This window comes from Aotus nancymaae, unplaced genomic scaffold (assembly GCF_030222135.1).
Source record: "Aotus nancymaae isolate 86718 unplaced genomic scaffold, 86718_ANA_hifiasm-v0.15.2.pri h1tg000011l, whole genome shotgun sequence".
NCBI lineage: Eukaryota > Metazoa > Chordata > Mammalia > Primates > Aotidae > Aotus > Aotus nancymaae.
In genome coordinates, this window is record NW_026988422.1 from 3344910 (window position 1) to 3367775 (window position 22866).

General features: G+C 39.9%; 1 protein-coding gene across 1 annotated transcript; it reads left to right on the forward strand.

Annotated features, from left to right (window-relative positions):
• The first annotated feature begins 1063 nt into the window (after positions 1-1063).
• On the forward strand, positions 1064-21472 carry PCNP (PEST proteolytic signal containing nuclear protein). Its single transcript, XM_021667011.2, has 5 exons — positions 1064-1248; positions 6293-6507; positions 12392-12466; positions 16956-17011; positions 19650-21472. The coding sequence occupies exons 1-5, from the start codon at positions 1122-1124 to the stop codon at positions 19774-19776; spliced, it is 600 nt and encodes a 199-aa protein (XP_021522686.1). The 5' UTR covers positions 1064-1121; the 3' UTR covers positions 19777-21472.
• Positions 21473-22866: the final 1394 nt, after the last annotated feature.

A 22866-nucleotide genomic window follows, 5' to 3' on the forward strand; every position in this document is an offset into this window, starting at 1 on the left:
TCCATGTGCAAATATTGAATACTTTTCATGTATGAAACGCACAGTATAAAGTTTTTAAAAACTGGTCTCTGTTGTCAAGAAACTTTTGAGCCATTCAGAATGACAACACTTAAAAACAAAAAAAACTGAGGGAAGTATGAAGTGACCAAATAATGTCATACAAAAATGATCTCATTTGATCCCCATTCCCGCTCTTTAAAGGAAGTACTACTATTATTCTGTTTTACAGAGAAGGTAAGGTCTGTAGGCAGTAAGGAAGTCTCAAGGTTACTCAAGCAGGAAAGGGCAAAACAGATTCAAATCCAAGTTCCTGACTCCTGACTTTCTCTAGCTATACACTGTAGGGCAAACCCAGAAACTCCAGTTCCCTAAGCAAGTAATAGACCTCATTTTGCTAAGGAGGGCTGGATAAACATTGGGAAAGGGAGAAGATGAAGCCAAAAAGGTACGCTAGGGTCTAATGTAACTCATGGACTTCATTCTGCAGACTGTGAGAATACACTAAAGGTTTCTTAGGCAGAAATTACTCCAGTCTTAACTTGAGATAGTAGTTTCTCAACTTGGTAGAATCAGCCTGTAGAAAAAGAAGCTTTACACTTGGCTACGTGACTTGGAGAAATTACTCTCTTTGGCCTCAACTCTCACAGCTAATTGAGAGGGGAATTCTATATTTGGACAATCGCGGTGATTAAACGAGTGTATGAAAGGCGTTAGAAGCTAGAGGGCGCTAGATAAACGCTGATTTCCCCTTTAAGTAGAGAAAAAGAATGCGGGCTTTCTGTTTATAGAGTAGGCGGGCACTCGTTATCCAGAAAGGCCGGAACGGAAGACCCTCTCAGCCTCAGCTGCAACCACACCTGGTATGCGGAAACCTTCTAAGATCCCAGGGTTTCCAGAGAGATGCTCCATTTCCCCTCACTTCTCCAGACCTGCCGCTGGACCACGAACACTGTGGCAAAATCCCTAGCCAGCACTCCACTTAGAACGCCCAACCTTCCCAGCTCTTCCTTCCGAGGCGGCTACTCGATGACGTCACATCCGCTTCCGTTTCCGAAGAGGGCGTCTTTTCAGTCTTTAGGACCGCTCTAGGCTGCCACCGCGCCGGCTGGCTCCAAAACTCAATGGTTTCTGGGCGGTGTCGTGACGTCCTTGGCGTGGCTGCAGGGGAGGCCGCGGCGGGGAAAATGGCGGACGGGAAGGCGGGAGAGGAGAAGCCCGAAAAGTCGCAGCGAGCTGGAGCCGCCGGAGGTGAACACAACCCCAGCGTTGCGGGCGGCGTGGGATGCTCCGGGCCTTTCTTTGAGCTCCCCAGGGTGGGGGGAGTGGGGTAGGGGCGAGAATGGGCGGACCTGGACCTCACCCGGCCAGGTGCTGGGCCCAGACCTTCCCTGGGCACGCCCGGTGCGGCCCGCTGGGCTCCAGGCTCACATGGCGTCCTTGCCGGGGGAGTGCTGGCCACCGTTCGTCACCTCCTGGCCCCAGCGGAGGCCCTGATTCCGAGGAGAAGGGAGATGGGCGCCAGAAAGGGAGACCGAACTTGGGGTGGGACCAGGAGCTGCGGTGCAGGAGCCGCTACCGCCACACCGGAGACGCACATCACACAAAACACACACACCGGAGACGCTCACGAGACAAAACATACACACAGTGCGAGCCACTGAGTGGTGGCCGCGGGAACTGGCCGCAGGCCGAGTTTCTGACGGCGCCGGCCTCTCAGTTTAACGCAGGAGTTAATTACGCTTGCTGCTCTCTTTTCCCTGAGGAGGTGGACAACCCCGGCCTGCTCTCTTTGCTTTACTTCCAAGTTTCATACTGACCCTGTGACGGGATGGGCCGAGGTGATGGAGGGGAAGAGGAATGCCCTTGCCTGCTCTCTGGTTTAAGCTGCCATTCTTTGAAGTATCTCCCTTAGGCTTTTGCCAGCTGACCGCTTGCCAGATACTTAGGTGACTAAATAGTCTAGCGTGACTCTTCCTGTATTTTGTTACGATGTTAAACTCAGGTTACAGCTCTCCTTATTCTGTCCGTTCCCCTCCCTAAATTCGGGTCTTGTGAGTTGAGGGAAAGAAACATGTAATCTTTCCAGCTCGTTCTTTGCACATAACAAGACAAGTGACTTAAGACGTGTGAGCTGTTTAAAATGTTTTCAGAACATTTTAAACATTATTCTCTATCTATTCTGACCACCTCAATTATTATTCCTGAGATTATTTAACATGAGAAAATAAAGACGATTAATAGCGTATGAAGGCCAGTAGTAGACCTATAACAGAATGTTTCATATGAACTGCCTTGAGAACAAAAATTATTGGAAAGATTAAGTGTAATGTTAATTACCGGGCCCAGGATTTCCATTTTAAAAAACACGTACAGTTCTGTTAGTTAAGCTGAAACTCCATCTCCCTCTCTTCTCTCCCCAAGCCTTGCTTTTTTTTTTTTTTAAGTAGTAAAATACCTTATGAGAGAACAATTTGAATTTAAACCATCTAGTACTTTATCACTAGGGATTTTTTTTTCCCCCTAAAAAATGGTCTTGGAAATTGTGGGATAAAACTACACAAAAATTTAGAAGTAGTTTGAGGAAAAGCAAAAAAATATTTAGAAGTAGTTTGAGCAAAAGCCTAAAGAATTTTGGGTTTTGATGTTAAGGCCATCTTGTTAACTGTCTCGACCGCGGGTAGCAGACGTGTTTAATGTTGTGTCAGAATGTACCTTGAGTGTCAGCGTAAATCCGCTGTATAATTGATCTGCCATTCTGTTAGTTGAGGGATACTAGTTCTATAGTATGAATATTGATGTTTTCATTTTACCATGTGGAGAGAAGTATAAAATTACTTTGCTAACTGGTATCAGAAAAAATTATTATGGTCTTTTTCTTGGTAACTTAGAGTAAGTAATATCCCTCCCTTAACTTCTACATAATTTGTCTCCTTACCATTACGGGAAAGTACTACTATTAACATTTAGGCCATTTTTGAATGTCAGATATTTTTAATGAAATTGTGCAGAGGAATCATAGTTAAAATATGGCATACCATGGATATTGCTAAATTGGTAATTTTGTGGCAGATAGTAACTTTTTTGAAAAACTGTCAGGTTTGTCCTGGGGGCTTACCTAGAGAATGTTCTGAATTTTAATTTCTGTCCTGCAGTCTACTAAGTTGTAAGTATATTTTTTATGAGTAGTTTCCATAGTTAATATTTTTATTTGTTTACTTTTTGGTTTTGGGGTTTTCTTGAGACAGAGTCTCACTCTGTTGCCAGGCTGGAGTGCAGTGGCCTGATCTCGGCCCACTGGAACCTGGCCTCCTGGTTCAAGTGTTTCTCTTGCCTCAGCCTCCCGAGTAGCTGGGACTACAGGCGTGCACCACCATCCTCAGCTATCTTTTCTATTTTTAGTGGAAATGGGGTTTCACCGTGTTGGCCAGGATGGTCTCGATCTCTTGACCTCATAATCCGCCTACCTCGGCCTCCCAAAGTGCTGGGATTACAGGCATGAACCACTGCACCCGGCCAGCATTAACTTATGTGTATGAGAGAAGCTACTTATTTGAACTACCTTCTTTAAAGAATAGGGTAAAACTTTGGTAGTTTCTTTTCTCCTCCCTTTGGTTAAATCTTTGTAGCTCTTCGAAATAAGGAGAAATTGAGAAGAGCTAGTTATACATAATCATGGCCATCTCAGGCTTTTTTGTTTATACCAAGAACTGCATCAGTGAAATTGACATTTATTATGCCAGACACCAGTAGGGTCTGAATACATCATCATTTAGACTACACACCACTCTACATACTAGAGAGTGCCCTTCTTTTAAAAAAGGAAACAATGAGAATGCAAATGGGTTATGAAGAATACTCTTACGGACTTAAACTTTCTTATTAGGTAATTTTTTTTTTTTTTTTTTTTTTGAGACTAAGTCTCACTCTGTTGCCCAGGCTGTAGTGTAGTGGCATGATCTCAGCTCACTGCAACCTCCACCTCCTGGGTTCAAGTGATTCTCCTGTTTCAGTCTCCCTTGTAGCTGGGATTACAGGCGCCTGCCACCATGCCCAGCTTAATTTTTGTATTTTTAGTAGCGATGAGGTTTGGCCATGTTGCCCAGGCTGGTCTCGAACTCCTGACCTCAGGTGATCCACCTGCCTCAGGCTTCCAAAGTGCTGGGATTACAGGTGTGAGCCACTGTGCACAGCTTATTAGGTAATTTTTTCAAAGTAAGTTACCTTTGTGCTCTGAGGCTTACCCCTCTCCGCTACTCAGTGAAAAAAAAATGCTAGTACCAAGTGTAATTTGATTTCATATTAATTATATGTTTTATTTGCTCAGAGTACAAATTAGATAAAATTCCTTTTATTAAAATATTCCGTAATAAAGAATCTAATAATTTGCTATTTAGTCCATGTTTTATGTTCTAAATTGGTAAGTGACTTTATCATTTTTAGAAAAACTGATCTTGTATTTACTCATTCTTTAGTGTATAGATTGTTTCCACATGTAAAGCCAGCAGGTCTTCTGTATGTTTCTCTGTGTTGCAATGTGTAGAGCCAAAGAGTTTTTTATTTTAACTGTGTGTCAGTCACAGAAAAGTAGTTGCTGCTTGGGCTTCACTATGAAATGTCATACTTGATTAGAACTACAAATGGAATACAGAATAAAATTAGCATAAATGCTTTTAGTTGTAAACTGAGAATCTGAAAAAACTGCATCATACTCATTTTTATTTATTTATTTTATTTTATTTTTATTTTTTTTAAGACGGGATTTCACCATGTTGGTCAGGCTGGTCTTGAACTCCCAACCTCAGGTGATCCACCTGCCTTGACCTCCAAAGTGCTTGGATTACAGGCGTGAGCCACCACACCCCATACTCGTTTTTAAAAGAAATTCTACACTTCATAGAGTTCCATTTTTGAGCTGTTGAATAGCAATCTTGATTCTTTAATTCTTTAGGTGCTTTTGTAATTATATATAAATAAGAGAATGGCACCACAAGCAAGCATTTCAGTGCTATCTTTGTCTCCTAGGGAAATCCCAAAACATAATCCTGCTTAATTCCCTCTATACTGTCATTACAACTTTTACTCTTTGTCCAAAGGGAATAAAGAAATTTTTTAAATTTTTTCATCTAAACAAAATCAAATGTTTTGTTTGAAGTGCTTACTAACCTAGAGACCCCCATCATTCCAAAACTATATAGATCTGTATCTATCACCTCTGATCTTCTAATCCTTTGCTTGTCAGTCTATTTGTGTTTTACTTTTTTTCCTCCCCATTCTAGCTTTATGTCCTGCTTTCTTAACTGTTATCAAGGCCATCTCTTGGAGCATCTTCTTTTTCTTCATCAATAAAACTCTCGATCCAGTGTAGCAGAATACATTCTATATGGAGAACAGGCAAACTGGAGAAAGAAAATAAAACTTTTAACGATCAGCCAGTCTTCTGTCTTATCACCCAATATAACAGACCCAAGAAAGTCACAATGTAAACTAATTTCGTCATTGACTTCATACAAACAGAAGCAAAATTAGGAAGACATTTTATCTTCCAAACCTACACATGTATGTGTTCTATGTTTGAAATTATGATTAGCTCATCTTTCATGAAAAAGACTAACATAAACCAGAGTATGATTTTTTTTTTTTTAATAGCTCTTATGGGTAGGTTAAAACAGGTGATAACCAAGTTGTCAGAGTAGAATTAAATTTCTCAAGACGGAATGACCTTGAAGTTCCTTTTCAGCTCTTAAGATTGTGTGAGATGAACATGAGGAAGACATTACTCAGGAAAATAACTAGGCTGTATTAACACTGTCATTTGGGTAGTAATGAGTCTGTTCATAACTAGGTACTTTGTATGATTATTACTACATTACTGAAGAGTATTAAAATGTATTAGCCAAATGTATTATTTTACAATGTGACTATTTGCGCACAAACTACTAAGTGTAAAAGATGTTAGATAGATCTGATTCCTAAAAAGCAAAACCCCACAAATAACCAGATTATTGTACAAATTGTGGTGTCTAGTTGAAGGGTCTTGACTCTTTGTGAACTCTTTGTTTATAATTTTAAATTGCTCTGTATTTTATGCTAGTTAATTCATGGGAGCCTCTTCTACTGCCACACAATCTCAGTTCCTGCTGTATACTCTAACAAACAGTGGAAGAGACTGTTGGGTCAGTAGGTGACAGCTGCAGAGGCATCTTCCTTATAACGATGCTTTTTGAGGTTGCTGCTCCCATCAATCTGCTCAGTAAAAATAGCTCATCTTGGTAAGTTGTTTCGACTTCACCAGGACCTGAAGAAGAAGCAGAAAAACCTGTGAAAACTAAGACTGTTTCTTCCAGTAATGGAGGGGAAAGTTCCAGTCGCAGCGCTGAGAAGCGATCAGCTGAAGAAGAAGCTGCAGACCTCCCAACAAAGCCTACAAAGATCTCCAAGTTTGGATTTGCCATAGGTAGTCAGACGACAAAGAAAGCATCAGCCATATCCATCAAACTTGGATCAAGTGTGAGTTGTTGTTTCATATATGATGTTTGTAATGGGTCTTAAGGATTTGTTTTGGAAACCTGGCATTTATTAGGTTATGGTAAATTAAGGGTGAAAAGGTACATTGTTTGAGAAGTAATCTTTGATCTATGAACTTAGATGATTAGCACCCTGTTCAAGAAGGGTCTGGATGACTTTTATCTCAAGCTGTTAAGAAAGAAAGATTTGGAATATTAGAAGGAACAACTAGTATAGAGAACATATGATTTATAAAATGATAACTTAGAGTTGTTCTAAGTTGGCTGGGCACAGTGGCTCACACCTGTAATCTGAAAACTTTGGGAGGCCAAAGTGGGAGGACCAGTTGAGCCCAGGAGTTTCACATCAGCCTGGGCGACATGGTGAGATCTGTCTCTACAAAAAATAAAAATATTATTTAAAAAAAAATATTTTTTCTGAATTGAGCAAGTCCTCCAAAAGATATTTTCAGAAAGATTTTCCAAAGTTTATTTTTATGCTTCAGAGCCTGTAATATTAAAAATAATACTGAGAAGTCAGTTATTTTTATCTTAAAAGATTAATATTAGTAAGGTATTGCTTGATAAGATCTACCTAATTATCTTACTTTGGAACTACAAATAGTCATTAAATACTGTATATCTTACATTGGTAATCCTTTACAGGTCAATATTTGATCCCTTGTTTTAAGGTGAAAGCCTTGAACAGATGCTTATTAACCATGGAACTTCTGGAAGTATTTGCAATATTAATTTAAAGCGTATTAAGTTGTAGATATTTGTTTCTGACCTATAATATGAAAATTTCATAATCTTCAAATAGATATCTTATTAGGGAAAAAGAAGTTACTCAAATAGTATGTTTCTATTGGCTTTGGAAAATGGTTACATTCTTGCGTGAGGAGAAAAATCCTAAAATTGCCTTTGAGTTGATTATTTATATCTGTGCTGTGAAAGTTAATGCTCAGTTGCCTAATGTGCATAGCTTTATTCTACATTGGTGGTTTATTCAAAGATCTTAAAAATACAGTCTGGAGCAGAGTCAGTATATTTGGGCTATTCTCGTTTAAAAAAGCTATTGTTACTTAGAATCCCCACCCACACTCTGCTCTGTTTTCCATTTTTTAAATTTCTACTTTTTAAAAAATTTAGTCTGAACAAAAAACATTATTATAACGTCATTACTTCATTACTCTATTTCTGTATTTCAGCTGATTCTTTTTGTTTAATGTGTAGTTACAAAACTTGTATAGACCTAACTGCATAAATATTTGATGTTTTTTGACAGGCAGTATATTAAATATCTATTCTCATTTATACTTCTACTATAGATGGTCCTCTTGAGAATAGATTTTACTGTGCATGGACATAGTCCCTAAATCTAAATTTCTACTTTTTTAAAATTTTTATTTATTTATTTATTTATTTTTTGGGGATGGAGTCTTACTATGTCGCCTAGGCTGGAGTTCAATGGCATGATCTTGGCTCACTGCAGCCTCCGCCTCCTGGGTTCAAGAGATTCTCCTGCCTCAGCCTCCTGAGTAGCTGGGATTACAGGCATGTGCCACCACACCTGGCTAATTTTTATATTTTTAGTAGTGACGGGGTTTCACCATGTTAACCAGGCTGGTCTCAAACTCCTGACCTCAGGTGATCTGCCTGCCTCAGCCTCCCAAAGTGCTGGAATTATAAGCATGAGTCACCGAGTCCGCTCCCATTCTTTCTTTTTTTTTTTGAAGACAGTTTCACTCCTGTTGCTGTGGTCTACTGTTTCTAAATAATTGACATGATTAGTAATTTCTGATAATTTTGGGTGGGAGGGTTATATTTGAAAAAAAAACTACTCAGTAGAACTTTTTAGTTTTGGAAAACAAATCTGCTTTTATAAAATAAACTATAAGGCTGGGAGCAGTGGCTCACACCGGTAATCCCAGCACTTTGGGAGGCTGAGGCAGGCAGATCACCTGAGGTCAGTAGTTTGAGACCAGCCTGACCAACATGGAGAAACCCTGTCTTTACTAAAAATACAAAATTAGCTGGGCGTGATGGCATATGCCTGTAGTCTCAGCTACTTGGGAGGCTGAGGAAGGACAATCTGTTGAACCTAGGAGGCGGAGGTTGCAGTGAGCCGAGATTGTGCCAGTGCACTCCAGCCTGGCAACAGAGTAAGATTCTACCTCAAAAATAAAATAAACTACAGTGTAAACACAGTCTTCTAGGGGGAGTGAGGTGTAGGATATAAAAAAAATTGAAATTGCTGGTTTGATTATATTATATGAAGATAGTTAATCAGCCAACAAATGCTTATTTGTGTCCACAACATTAAATGCATGACATCTTTAAAAAAATAGGATGTATCTAAAGTTATTATGCATAATCTCTAACTGAACATGTTTTATTCCTTCAAAAGAAAACACCATAAAAAAAATGTATGTGGTATAGAAGAAGGGATGGTTAATTTTGTTTTAGCAAGTCATGGAAGATTTTACTGATGAAGTGATCTTTGAGTTGGACTTAAATGTAGACAGGAGCAAAAGTGCATTTCATGCAAAGGCAATTAAGATGTGAAGCCATGGCCGGGCATGGTGGCTCACACCTGTAATCCCGGCACTTTGGGAGGCTGAGGCAGGTGGATTACATGAGGTCAGGATTTCGAGACCAGCCTGACCAGCATGGTGAAACCTCGTCTTAAAAAAAAAAAAAAATTGAAGCCATATGGTACATTCAGAAAATCATTAGTATTTAGACAGTGTTTGGTGGGAAAATGTAGGGATAGATAGCCCCTAAAATTAGACCTTGAGACTGACCTTTAAGGACTGGTATTCCATAATATAATCTTGTTTTATTATTGAGCTGTAAGGGAGCCATAGAACCATTATAAAGCGTCTCAAGACTTACACAGATTTGCATCTTAGAAGCATCACTATGGTACCATATAGAGAGCTGGTGGGAAGAGAATGCAGAAGGCGGGGAGGCTAGGTGCAGTGGCTCATGCCTGTGATTCTAGCACTTGGGAAGGCTGAGACAGGATTGCTTGAGCTCAGGAGTTAGACCAACCTGGGCAACATAATGAGACCTCTTCTCTACAAAAAACAAACAAGGCTGGGCACAGTGGCTCAGGTCTGTAATCCTAGCACTTTGGGAGGCCAAGGTGACAGAGCAAGACTCTGTGTCAAAAATAATAAAATTAGCCAGGCATGGCAGCATGTGCCTATAATGCCACCTACTTGAGAAGGTGAGGTGGGAGGATCCCAGGAGGTCGAGGCTGCATGAGACAAGATTGCACCGCACTCTATCCTGGGTGACAGTGAGACCTTGTCTCAAAAAAGAAAGAAAGATCAGGAGATGCTATCTTTTTTGAATCTCCCTCCCTGCCTCCCTCCTTCTCTCCTTCCTTCCTTCCTTCCTTCCTTCCTTCCCTCCCTCCCTCCTTCCCTCACTCCTTCCTTCCCTTCCTTCCCTCTTTTGTTAATATCTTTTCCTTCGTTCCTTCTCTCCCTCCCTCTCACTCTGCCACGCAGGCCAGAGTACAACCTCCACCTCCCATGTTCAACGAATTATCCTGCCTCAGCCTCCCAAGTAGCTGGGATTACAGGCGTGTACCACCATACGCAGCTAATTTTTTTTTTTTTTTGTATTTTTAGTAGAGACATGTTTTCACCGTGTTGGCCAGGCTGATCTCAAACTCGTGACCTCAAGTGATCCAGCTGCCTCAGCCTCCCAAAGTGCTGGGATTACAGGCATGAGCCCCTGTGCCTGACCAGGGGATGTATTTCTAATAGTAGTCCAGGCAAATAATGCTAAGGACCTTAGGTTGGTAGTGTGGTAGCATGATTGAAAGGCAGAGGGAGAATTAAGTTTACTTAATAGCTGTCTAATCAGTAGGACCTTACAAGTTGAGGAAAAGATTTTCTGGTTTGAGTACTTACGAACACTGTGAAACTAAAGTACTTAGGGGAGCTCTTAAGTAGAACTGCCCAATAGGCAGATGATAGCCTGTTTGGGGGTAGACATAGGATTTGGTAGTTAAAACTATGGGAATGAATGAAATTGACCAGAGAAGGAAAGGTCACTGATGACAAAATTCTGAGTGTTTGCTAATTAAAAAAAAATTTTTTTTAGAGATGGGGGACTTGCTATGTTGACCAGGCTGGCCTGGAACTCCTGGCCTGAAGTAGTCCTCCTGCTTAGCTTCTCAAAGTTGAGATTGCAGAAGTGAACCAGTGTGCCCGCCTGGGTATTTATATCTTCTAAATAGGGAGCAGCAGGAAAGAGGGAGACAGAACAAAAGGTGGGAGAGGGAGAATAACAAATGAAAAGCACTGTTACAGAAGCCAAGGAAAGGGTGTTTTGTTTCATTTTTATTTATTTTTTTGAGATAGAGTTTCATTCTTGATAGAGTTTCATTCTTGTTGCCCAGGCTGGAGTGCAATGGTGTGATCTCGGCTCACTGCAACCTCCGTCTCCTGGGTTCAAGCGATTCTCCTGCCTCAGCCTCCAAGTAGCTGGGATTACAAGCATGCGCCACCATGCCTGGCTAATTTTGTATTTTTAGTAAAGATGGGGTTTCACCATGTCGGCCAGGCTGATCTCGAACTCCTGACCTCAGATGATCCTCCCACCTCAGCCTCCCAAAGTGCTGTGATTACAGATGTGAGCCACCACTCCCAGCCTATTTATTTATTTATTTTTGAGATAGAGTCTTACTCTGTCACCCAGGCTGTAATGCAGTGGCTCAGTCTCACCTCACTGCAACCTTTGCCCCCTGGGTTCAAGCAATTGTCCTGCCTTGGCCTCCCAAGTAATTGGAATTACAGGTGCTCACCACCATACCCGGTTAATTTTTTGTATTTTTAGTGGAGAGCACCTTGGGAGGCTGAGGCCGGTAGATCACTTGAGGTCAGGAGTTCAGGACCAGCCTGGCCAACATGGCAAAACCTCATCTCTACTAAATAAACAAAAAAAAATTCCTGGGCATGGTGGCACACACCTGCTAGTCAGCTGATCCCAGCTACTCAGGGGGCTGAGGCATGAGAATTGTTTGAACTCAGGAGGCATAGGCTGCAATGAGCCAAGATTGTGCCACTGCATTCCAGCCTGGGCAACAAAGCAAGACTTTGTCTCAGAAACCAAAAAAACACAGATTAGATGATGAGAAGAGATTGTTTAGATTAATTATATTTATAGGCCTAAGGGCAGAAAGTTAGCTAGTACAGAAAGATGATTCATGATGCCTTTTATGTTTTCAAGGCACATTGTATTTAATGTTACTATAGGAAGGTATTACTAATCATTTTCTCTTGACTATAGCACGTACCCCTTAGCTAAGTGATATTATAGATCCTAACTAGAAAATTTTTTTTCTGAGGCAGAGTTTCATTCTTGTTGCCCATGCTGGAGTACAATGGTGCGATCTCAGCTCACCGCAACCTCCGCTTCCCAGGTTCAAGCGATTCTTCTGCCTCAGCCTCCCGAGTAGCTGGGATTACAGGCATACACCACCACACCCAGCTAATTTTTGTATTTTTAGTAGAGACAGCATTTCACCATGTTGGTCAGTCTGGTCTTTAACTCCTGACCTCAGGTGATTCGCCCACCTCGGCTTCCCAAAGTGCTGGGATTACGTGAGTGAGCCACTGCGCCCAGCCTTAGAAAATCTTTTATAGGAGGGCAACAAATGGACACCACAAGTTAGTAAAGTAAAACATACCCACTGATAATCCACATTTTTGAAAAGAGAGAATGGATTTGTCCAAAGTATTAGGTTTGTTACTATACGAATTTCTATGAAAATATGAAGTTAAATCTTTCAAGATAAATATTTCATATCATTAAACTTGCATAAATGTTACTTACATGATATTCTTTTTAATATGTTTCTTCTTCAGAAGCCTAAAGAAACTGTTCCAACTCTTGCTCCTAAAACACTTTCAGTAGCAGCAGCTTTTAATGAAGATGAAGATGTAAGTTGTTAACCAGTTTTGGTTTTTTTTACTTTAACCAGTTCTTTAAGGACTGTATTAGAGGGAAATATAGGTTATAGTAATAGTATTCGTGAATTTTCTTTACAGTTGTGTGTGTGTGTGTCATATAAAAAAACTGGATGTTCTGTTTTTGCATTTTATTTGGTTTTGGGATTATTTTAGCATATTCTTGACTTTGGGGCAAGAAGCTTAAGAATGAAATCAGCAATTGCTTATTATGAATAATTTGTGCTGGGAAGTATGTAGGATCCAAAAAAAGAAAAATTCAATACAGTTGCCCTAATTTTTATAGTTGGAGTCTTCAGTAATGATACATTATGCTTGCATTCAACTTCAAAAAGCCAACTGTTGGCCGGGTGCAGTGGCTCACACCTGTAATTCTAGCACTTTGGGAGGCTGAGGTGGGTGGATCACTTGAGGTCAGGAGTTCGAGACTAGCCTGGCCAATATAATGAAACCCCATCACTACTAAAAATACAAAAATTAGCCAGCCATGGTGGCACGCGCCTATAATCCCAGCTACTTGGGAGGCTGAGGCAGGAGAATTACTTGAACCCAGGAGGCGGAGGTTGCAGTGAGCCAGGAGCCAAGATCGTGCCATTGCACTCCAACCTGGGTAACAGAGTGAGACTCTGTCTCAAAAATAAAAAGTCAAGTATTGTGCTCACTTCCCATATCCCTAGGAGGGATAACAATTAAATAGTGCAGGTGATTCTGCCAGAAATTCTACTCAAAAAGCATGTGGTACAGAATGAACATGAGATGCATGAGTCTCTTAGTCCCAATTTCCTCATGCCCCTCACAGTGTCCCTATCTTCCCATTCTTATGAATGACCTATGGAAGTTTCAAGCATAATTCTTACTGATGGTTTTGTGTTAGACTCTGACATTAAAACCTAACCCCCCACTCATGATGGGACCCCATCGTGTAGCAATTAAGTATCTCAGGATGCATCAGTAGTTTTTCCTAAAAATGTGTGTGTGTGTGTGTGTGGGGGAGGGAGAGGGAGAGAGAGAGAGAGAGAGAGAGAGAGAGAGAGAGTGAGAGCAAGAGAGGGAGCTTTGTTGTCCAGGCTGGAGTGTGGTAGCATAATCACAGCTCAACTTCCCAGGCTCAGGTGATCCTCCCACCTCAGCCTTCCGTGTAGCTGGACCACAGGCATGCCCCACCATGATTGGCTAATGTTTGTATTTTTTGTAGAGACAGGGTTTCACCATGTTGCCCAGGCTGGTCTCAAACTCCTAGGCTCAAGTGATCCTCTGCCTTGGCCTCCGAAAATGCTGGGATTATAGGTGCGAGCCACCACACGGCCATATGTTCTTATGTGGATAAGACTTAATATATTCAGAGGACTAGAGTGATTTGAGAAGAATATATATGAGGTAGGCACTAAAGCATTAGGCAGGGTTTTAGTGAACCAAGAAATACTTTTATAAGCCAAACCATCAATTTTCAAGTCACAAGTAGTAAATACTGAGTAGCTGCATTTGACTGGACTGGAGAGATTTGTAGAGGAATTTTGAGCAAGGTTAAATACGGAATGATTGGAGCCCAAATCAATAAGCAAAAAATGACTGTAGTCATTCGTGTATTCTCTCTTGGACTTCCACTCATTCTGTCCATTTGAGTGCTTTCTGTATGTTAGCCACTGTAATGTTATAAAGATAAATCAGAAATGTTTGCCTAGGAACTCAGTCAAGTAGGGCAAAGACTTAATGTAAAACAGTACAAGATAAAAATCTAAAGTACCTGAATAAATTACACTGTAGAAACTAAGAAAAGAAATATGGGCCAGGTACTAGATGCAGCAGCACGGAAAGACCACTAGACTGGCGGCTGGAAGACCGGAATTAAGTTTGAGAAGCACTGACAGGCGCCTGCCACCATGCCTGGCTAATTTTTTGTATTTATTTTTAGTAGAGATGGTTTAGTAGAGACGGTTTAACCATGTTGGCCATGCTGGTCTCAAACTTCCTTGTGATCCTCCTGCCTCAGCTTCCCAAAGGGCTGGGATTACAGGTGTGAACCACCACGCCCAGCTACATCTCTAACATTCTTAAGAAGCTAGGTACCATTTGATTCAACCCATTCAGATATGTACAGACCGTAGAAGGGAAAAACGATACAGGATGCAGAAAACACGTACAAAAGTGCAGAGGTTGGAAATCGTAAGCACTTACATTATAACTATGGCTTACTTTGAATGCCTAACAATTTGGATATCTTTTCACATTATTTTACCTTTAATTTGTATCTGTGAGTTGGATGATATATTTATTCATATTTTGAAAATGGAGAGATATACCAGGCGCAGTGGCTCACACCTGTAATCCTAGCACTTTGGGAGGCCGAGGCAGGCAGATTATGAGGTCAGGAGATTAAGATCATCCTGGCTAACATGGTGAAACCCCGTCTACTAAAAATACAAAAAATTATCTGGGCATGGTGGCACATGCATGTAATCCCAGCTACTCAGGAGGCTGAGACATGACAATCACTTGAACCCAGGAGGTGGTGTTTGCAATGAACTGAGATTCCACCACTGCACTCCAGCCTGGGTGACAGAGCAAGACTCTGTCTCAAAAAAAAGAAAATAGAGAAATTAAGTATGCATGAGTACATGCCAGTGCGCACACATGTTGTCTTTTAGGTCTTCTGCTTCCTTGTTCTTTGCATCATACCCTACTGTCTTCCCTGCTTTTAATTTCAGATGGGTTTAGGCAACATTCTTTCTGCTGTAACAGTAATAAAGGGTAAACTGTCTGGTAGATTTAAAAAAACACATGTATCCAAAATCTTTATCCAGTTCTTTTTTTGGGGAGGTGGGTGGGGAACATAATTAAGTAATAACCTTGGATATATATCTTGAGTTTGAAATATGCTGAACAAAGAGGATATCCACTTACTTAATTTTGAAATGTTTAAATATTTGTTCAGTTGTTACGTATTTTTAGTCTCCTTTAATTTGGACAATTCCTGAGTCTGTACGTTTCATGGTATTAACATTTTTGAAGAGTACAAGCTGGTTATTTTATATAAACCTTCTCAATTTGGATTTGTCTGATACTTTCTCATGATTAGTTTCATGTTTCTTACTTTTGGCACGAATACCACAGAAGTAATGCCAAGTTATCAGTGCATCATATCAGGGAGCACATGCTGTCAGTATGCCCCGTCACTAACAGTGTTAACTTTGATCATTTGGTTAAAGTGATGCCTGCCAGATTTCTTCATTGTCAAATTACTATTCTACCTTTTGTGATTAAAATTTACTTTGTGGGGATAGGCTTGGAGAATATATGAAAATAATATGATCGAGGACATTTACTCACTGGTGTTAACATCCATTGATAATTCTCATCGGAATTATTATGACAAGGTTTGCCAAATGATTTTTCTAATTCCATCATCCCTTCTACATCTATTAACTGTCTCTTACTGTAAGGAAGAGCTTCTTATTACACTGAAATTTTATTTAGGTGTATACTCATGGAATCTTACTTTATTCAATAGGTTATTGTAAATGCTCAAATTGTCACAGATTTAACCAGTAGCAGCCCCTTTGAGCTGGATCAACACCCTTTTAAAAAGCCATGTTTAGCTAAGCAGCAGCATTTATACATAAAAACTTACATCTGAAAAGATCTTTTCCCACAATTTTCACAGCTGTAAATATAGAAAAGGAATGAGCTCTCTCTCTCTCTTTTTTTTTGGAGACAGTTTTGCTCTTGTCGCTCAGGCTGGAGTACCGTGGCATGATCTTGGCTCACTGCTACCTCTGCCTCCTGAGTTCAAGTGATTCTCCTGCATCAGCCTCCTGAGTAGCTGGGATTACAGGCACGTGCCACCATGCCCAGCTAATTTTTGTATCTTTAGTAGAGACTGGGGTTCACCATGTTGGCCAGGTTGGTCTCAAACTCCTGACCTCAGGTGATAACACACGCCTCAGCCTTCCAAAGTGCTGGGATTACAGGTATGAGCCACCGCGCCCAGCCAGGAATGAGCTTTCAAGATGTCTTTATAGTAATAGATATTTTTGAGAGCAGTACTTTAAAAGTGGTTAAGAACCTTTGTTTTGGTACCAAACTCTTTCGCTGTTTATTCGCTTTGTTACCTCACCTGCAAAATATGAATGATGATAATCGTACCTCCCTCATACGATTATGTTAGCATTTTTGAGAGTTAGGACATATAAAAACATTTAACACAATGTGTAGCATATTATAGCTAAATGGTTTTAGTTATAGAATGTTTGTTTTTTCACCAGTTTTTTTTCTTTATGGAAAATCTGCACCCTAGAAGACAAGCATTTGTTTTTTAAATGTAGTTAAGGTAAATAACTCACTGATTTTCTCCTTGTACCAAAATTTGCAGTAGTGAAAATGCTAAAAGACTTAGATATAAAATTTAGCAATCAAGAATTAATTTGTATGCAGTTATCTTGGTTTACTTACTTTTTTTCTTTAGAGTGAACCAGAAGAAATGCCTCCAGAAGCAAAGATGAGGATGAAGAATATTGGAAGGTATTATAATTTTTCATAAATATTATAGAAAGTTACAAAGGTGAATTAAGAACAAGAATAAGCACATGATCTCTTAGTGGTCTGGCTTTTCTTTTTTTTGTTTATTTTTTTAATTATTTATTTCTTTTTTTGTCAAGCATTAACTTAAAGGGGTGTGCAGGCTTTTCTTGTGCGTTTGGGCAGAACAGTTTTTAAAAACATTTTCTGTGTACTAGATGATTAATTAGGATTTTGCAGATGAGTAAGACATAGATCAGGCCTCATGAAGAAAGATAACTGTAATTATTCTGTTAACTATCAGTGATTTTATTTAGTCTCCCAGTTAGAGAAAATGAGTATCTTAAGACATATCAATAATTTAAGATTGCTTCTTGACAGGGTCTTATTCTGTTGCCCAGGCTGGAATGCTGTGGCACAATCACAGCTCACTGCAGCCTCAATCTCCCACTCAAGCTATCTTCCCACGTAGCCTCTCAAGTAGCTGGGACCACAGGTGTATGCCACCACACCTCGCTGATTTTTTTTTTATTTTTAGTAGAGATGAGGTTTCATTGTGTTACCCAGGCTGGTGTCTTAATTCCTGAGTTCAAGTGATCTGCCCACCTCAGCCTCCCAAAGTGCTGGGATTACAGGTGGAAGCCACCGCACCCAGCCTGTTTTTTCAAATAAGAAATAGCTATGAGAAATGTTTCCAATTTCAAAACTTTCCTGGTATAAAACAAATGGCTTTCAGTCACTTTGCTTTTTTAATACACTTTTAAGTAGAAATAGGATCTTGCTATGTTGCCCAGGCTGGTCTCAAACTTCTGGCCTCAAGCAGTCCTGCCTCAGTCTCCCAAAGTGCTGGGAGTATAGGTGTGAGCCACCATGCCCAGCCACTTCACTTATGATATCATATCTACGACTTTTTCTTAAGTTTCTTTTTTTCTTTAATGACTTAGATGCCAAATACCAAAATAAAACAAATGAAAGTATTTTAATTTTCTCCATTGTTGCCGTTGTCATGGAGATAACATTAATTTTAAGTTAACATGATGTTCAGTTTCCTGTCTTTGTGCATTAGTGGGTAGCCTAGAGACTAGCAAGAAAGCTTAACTCTACATCAACTCATACTATGTCCCCATTGCTTCCAAATGTGTGAACCCGCAAAGAACTGAGTGCTAAATCTTTTTCCTTTTCCTATTTAAGTACCAGTATGATAATGCCAAGTGTTAAATCTATACACAAGCGTAAGTCTTCAGACTTTCAGTGTGTGATTAAAGTGAAGACAGTCCCAGTGGCTGCCTGCATGCCTGCCTTTTATGCTGTGCCTAAAGTAGGAAGTACAACTGACATTGGTGTCCCACCTAAATATGCAGCACATATATTAACGTATCTAAACATAAATAATTGAAGCAGAAGTTCATAAAATGACAATGAACTTTTTGTTGTTGTTGTTGAGATGGAGTCTCGCTCTGTCACCCAGGCTGGAGTGCAGTGGCGAAGTCTCTGCTCACCGCGACCTCCGCCTCCCCGGTTCAAGCGATTCTCCTGCCTCAGCCTCCTGAGTAGCTGGGATTATAGGTGCATGCCACCATGCCCAGCTAAGTTTTGTATTTTTAGTAGAGACAGGGGTTTCACCATGTTGGTGATTTCAAACTCCTGATTTCGTGATTCCCCGACCTCGGCCTCCGAGAGTGCTGGGATTACAGGCGTGAGCCACCACACCCAAAGACACTGAACCTTTCTGTGTGTAATACAGCTTCATTGTTTTCTTCTATTTTATTTTTCACTAATGCTGGCAGCCAGCTATCACATTGATTCTATGATGCTATTAATGGGTTACAGGCAACAGATTTGTTGTTTTTTGGTTTTTTTTTTTTTTCTTTTTTTTTTTGAGACAGGGTCTAGCTCTGTCACTCAGGCTGGAGTGCAGAGGTGTGATCATGGTTCACTGCAGCCTTGACCTCTTAGACTTGGGCAGTCTTCCCACCTCAGCCTCTGAGCAACTAGGACCATAGGCACACACCACCACACCTGGCTAATTTTTAATTTTTTTTTTTTGTAGAGACTGGGTCTTACCATGTTGCTCTAGCTGGCAGTCAACAGTTTTAAAAACTAGTAGTTGCCACACTTAGCTGTGTATCAGAATTGCTTTAAATATTTGGTAAAACTACGGATTTATCCCCATCCTCAATTTAGGCCTGCTGGAGCTGAAATTCTAGAACTGTGTCTGTGAAATTTTTTTTGTTTTTGTTATGTTTTGTTTTGAGACAGAGTCTTGCTCTGTCACTCAGGCTGGAGTGCAGTGGCACAATCTGGGCTCACTGCAACCTCTGCCTCCCAGGTTCAAGTGATTGTCCCATGCTAAGCTAATTTTTGTATTTTTAGTAAAGACGGGGTTTCGCTATGTTAGCCGGACTGGTTTCAAACTCCTGACCTCAGATGATCCACCTGCCTCTGCCTTCCAGAGTGCTAAGATTACAAGCGTGAGCCACCACGCCCAGCCTCTGAAGTGTATTTTTAAAAAGCTCTGTAGGTCCCGTGTTCAGTCTGTGTTTATAATAGGTGCTACACAAGCATGTATTGAATGAGTGAAAATCATAACCTGAAAGGCCTTATGTAACATTTTAAATACATTTTCTGTCTTTTAACACAGGGATACACCAACGTCAGCTGGACCAAACTCTTTCAATAAAGGAAAGCATGGGTTTTCTGATAACCAGAAGCTATGGGAGCGAAATATAAAATCTCATCTTGGAAATGTCCATGACCAAGACAATTAAATGCTGTTTTGAAATTGGGGCGTGGGGTGGGTGTAAAGTTAAAAGGAACAGTTTCCTTTTTTAAAGAATGGTATAAGACTATCTTTGGAGCCGCTTTTTTTTTTCTTTTTCATTTTTTTAAAAGATTGAGTGGTACACTAATAAATGAGAGTTTGAAATTAGAGGTAATTTATGTTTTATATACAGATTTCAAGACATTTGCTAATTTTGTAGTTTCATGTGATTAGTTTCCAAAGGCTACAGATAGTAAAGAAATCAGAAATGGTACCTTTTTAAGAATTGCATATTTTTTTAGACACAACTATTAGCACATTAAGAGGGAAGCAAAAAGTTATTGTCTATTTAAAACTGCAAGCAGTTACTCTCTTAACTCTCTTATTACCTAAACTTGTCTGGCTCCCAGGAACAGCCTTATAGAGAGAGGGAGTATTGTATTGGGAGGAAAATGTTAATGAACTATTGACTGATGAAGTAAATTTAGATCAAATTAAAATACAGCTTTTTTCCTTATGGGCATTTGTTTTGTTTCAAGTCATCATAAACTAGGTATTGCATTTATAGGATACAGACGCTTAGCTCTTAAAAGAATTTTTTTTAAATGTAAACTGTTGAATATTTGAACTAGCCCACTTCACCTTAATGGGTCTTGTCTATCTTCATAGTCTTCAAAGAAAAACCATTTGCTACCAAAGTAAATCAGTATTTTGAATGTGCTTCTCTTGTTTTTTGTTTATTAGCTAGTTCCTGTAAGCATTTCCACCAGAACTTGAGGCAAATCATAAGGAAGCTGTTTCTTTTAAAATACAAACCACCACCAAAAACTTAAATGTACATACTGCTTAAGTATTTGGCTGTTTTTATTTTTTAAAGGGTGTCAACACCAAAAAAAAAAAAATTAACATTGTATGAAGATGGAAAACAAGAAGATGCACTTTCTGTTACTTTGTCTAAGGATTTAAATTACTGTCTTGTGAAATCCAATTTGAAATGAACTTAACTACCGGCTTTCTTACTAGTAAAATTATATGGTTTATTTTAAATGTATACATATTGACCAGTGGCCTCTCAAAAAGCACATTTTAGATACTGAAATAGAAGGAAAGAAAATGCATCTTCAAACATTTTTTGGAATCTCACCACATATACTTTGTTAGATTTGTGTATTGTAGGGTGTTTGTTTTTGTATTTTTGTATTGTATATGAACTTTTTTTTAATGTGACAGTTAAACACATCTTTAAAAGCATAGTCACAGACAAAAGAAACATACAGTATAAAAATGTTTTTGAAAACTCCTACAATATTGTATTTGGAGGCAGCTTCAGACTGTTTCATTGGTGGTAACTGCTCGCTGAGCTCTTTTACTTGGTAATAACTTCAGAAAAGAAGCCTGTGTATATTCCTAACACTTTGTTCACTAGCATTTAAGTTTAGAATAAGCCCCAAGTAAAACAATGGAAATGTATATAGAACTGTTAGTTCTGACATGATTTAATTATATCGATACATGAATTTAACTTACTTTAATGTAGGTAAACTATTCATTTTTGTCCATTTTCCTGTTTGTTAAAATAACATACCTCTCCTACATATTCTTTTCTTGACCCAAATGAAATATTAACCTAAGGTCAAGCTGGGAGAGAGAAACGACTGAGATGAATGTCTTTACTAAAATACCAATAAATTTGTCAAACTCAATAGTGTGTTTATTTTCTATTCCATTTAATACTTGCTTACTGGTTTTTGTTCTTAAAGTTGAGACAAATGTGGAATGTTGCTCTTGTTCGTATTGTTGACCAAAGTAATGGCGTATTTAAAATTTTGCGTTACTAGTGTCTACCTAGCTCAGCACCTAGTTCTACAGCATTACAGAATCTCAGACTGAAAAAGATGTAAACCTCCAATGCCAAAGGATTGTCTGTCCTGTGCTTTAGAAAATCTTGCCAAAGCCTCTCTTTGACAATCACTAAGTATTAGAAGTTTTTTTTTGTTTTGAGACAGAGTCACACTCTGTTGCCCAGGCTGGAGTGCAGTGGTGTGATCTTGGCTCACTGCAACCTCCACCACCTGGGTTTAAGCGATTCTCATGTGTCAGCCTCCCGAGTAGCTGGCACTACAGGCGCATGCCACCACACCCGGCCAAAGGGTGATGGGGTTTCGTCATATTGCTTAGGGTAGTCTTGAACTCCTGACCGCAGGTGATCCACCCACCTCAGCCTCCCAAAGTGCTGGAATTACAGGCGTGAGCCAGCCACCGCACCTGGCTTAGAAGCTGTTCTTTTACCTGTATCTTCTGTCCATTAACCCTACATACAGATTTAAGACCATAAAGAAAAAGTAATCTTAATTACTTTCTTCAAATATTTGAAGTTTCTTTCTACCCTACGCTTCTGTCTCCTCCTCTCGGCTTAAATATCACCATTTGATAATTTATTGATATTTTTTAACTCAGTTTGCCTTCTTTGCATTCTCTGCGTTGTCAACACGTTGTAGATGCCCAAACGTCATTTCTTTGGTTATCATGAATTTTTAAGACCACATGGTTGTTTTCTTTCATTTTGTATCACTTCTTTGCTAACCATTCCGTCCCACGCGGTTGGTGCAGCTTTTTCCTTTAGTTTTCTCTACTTGACGAGCTTGTCAGATATTTCCCTTTTAGAATACATTTTAATGTTTTTTTTTTTCTTTTCGAGACTCAGTAGCTCTGTCACCTAGGCTGGAGTGCAACGGCGCAATCTCGGCTCAGTGGACCCTCCACCTCCCAGCTCAAGCGACCTCTAGCCTCAGCTTCTTGAGCAGCTGGGACTACAGGTGCGTGCCAGCACACCTGGCTGATTTTGTGTTTTTTTTGTAGAGATAGGCTTTCACCATGTTGCTCAGGCTGTTCTCAAACTCCTGGGCCTCGATCTCCCAAAGTGCTGGGATTATAGGCACGAGCCACCCGGGCTTCGCTAAAATACACAGTGCTGCTGCTTATCCGGTCAGGTCCTAGTAAATGGAAAAGTTGAACTACGTTGTAGAATTAGGATTCATTTCTAGTTTGACTAATAAATGAAAGCTATGAGTTTCAAAGATTTTCTCTTTTAAGTTTT

What these genes read in the sequence shown, in the direction of transcription:
- PCNP (XM_021667011.2), top strand. Translation starts at nt 1,122, where the DNA reads ATGGTTTCTGGGCGGTGTCGTGACGTCCTTGGCGTGGCTGCAGGGGAG. An exon ending in CCATCAAACTTGGATCAAGT is followed by an intron (nt 6,508 to 12,391) that starts GTGAGTTGTTGT and finishes TTTCTTCTTCAG; the next exon opens with AAGCCTAAAGAAACTGTTCC. An exon ending in AGGATGAAGAATATTGGAAG is followed by an intron (nt 17,012 to 19,649) that starts GTATTATAATTT and finishes CTTTTAACACAG; the next exon opens with GGATACACCAACGTCAGCTG.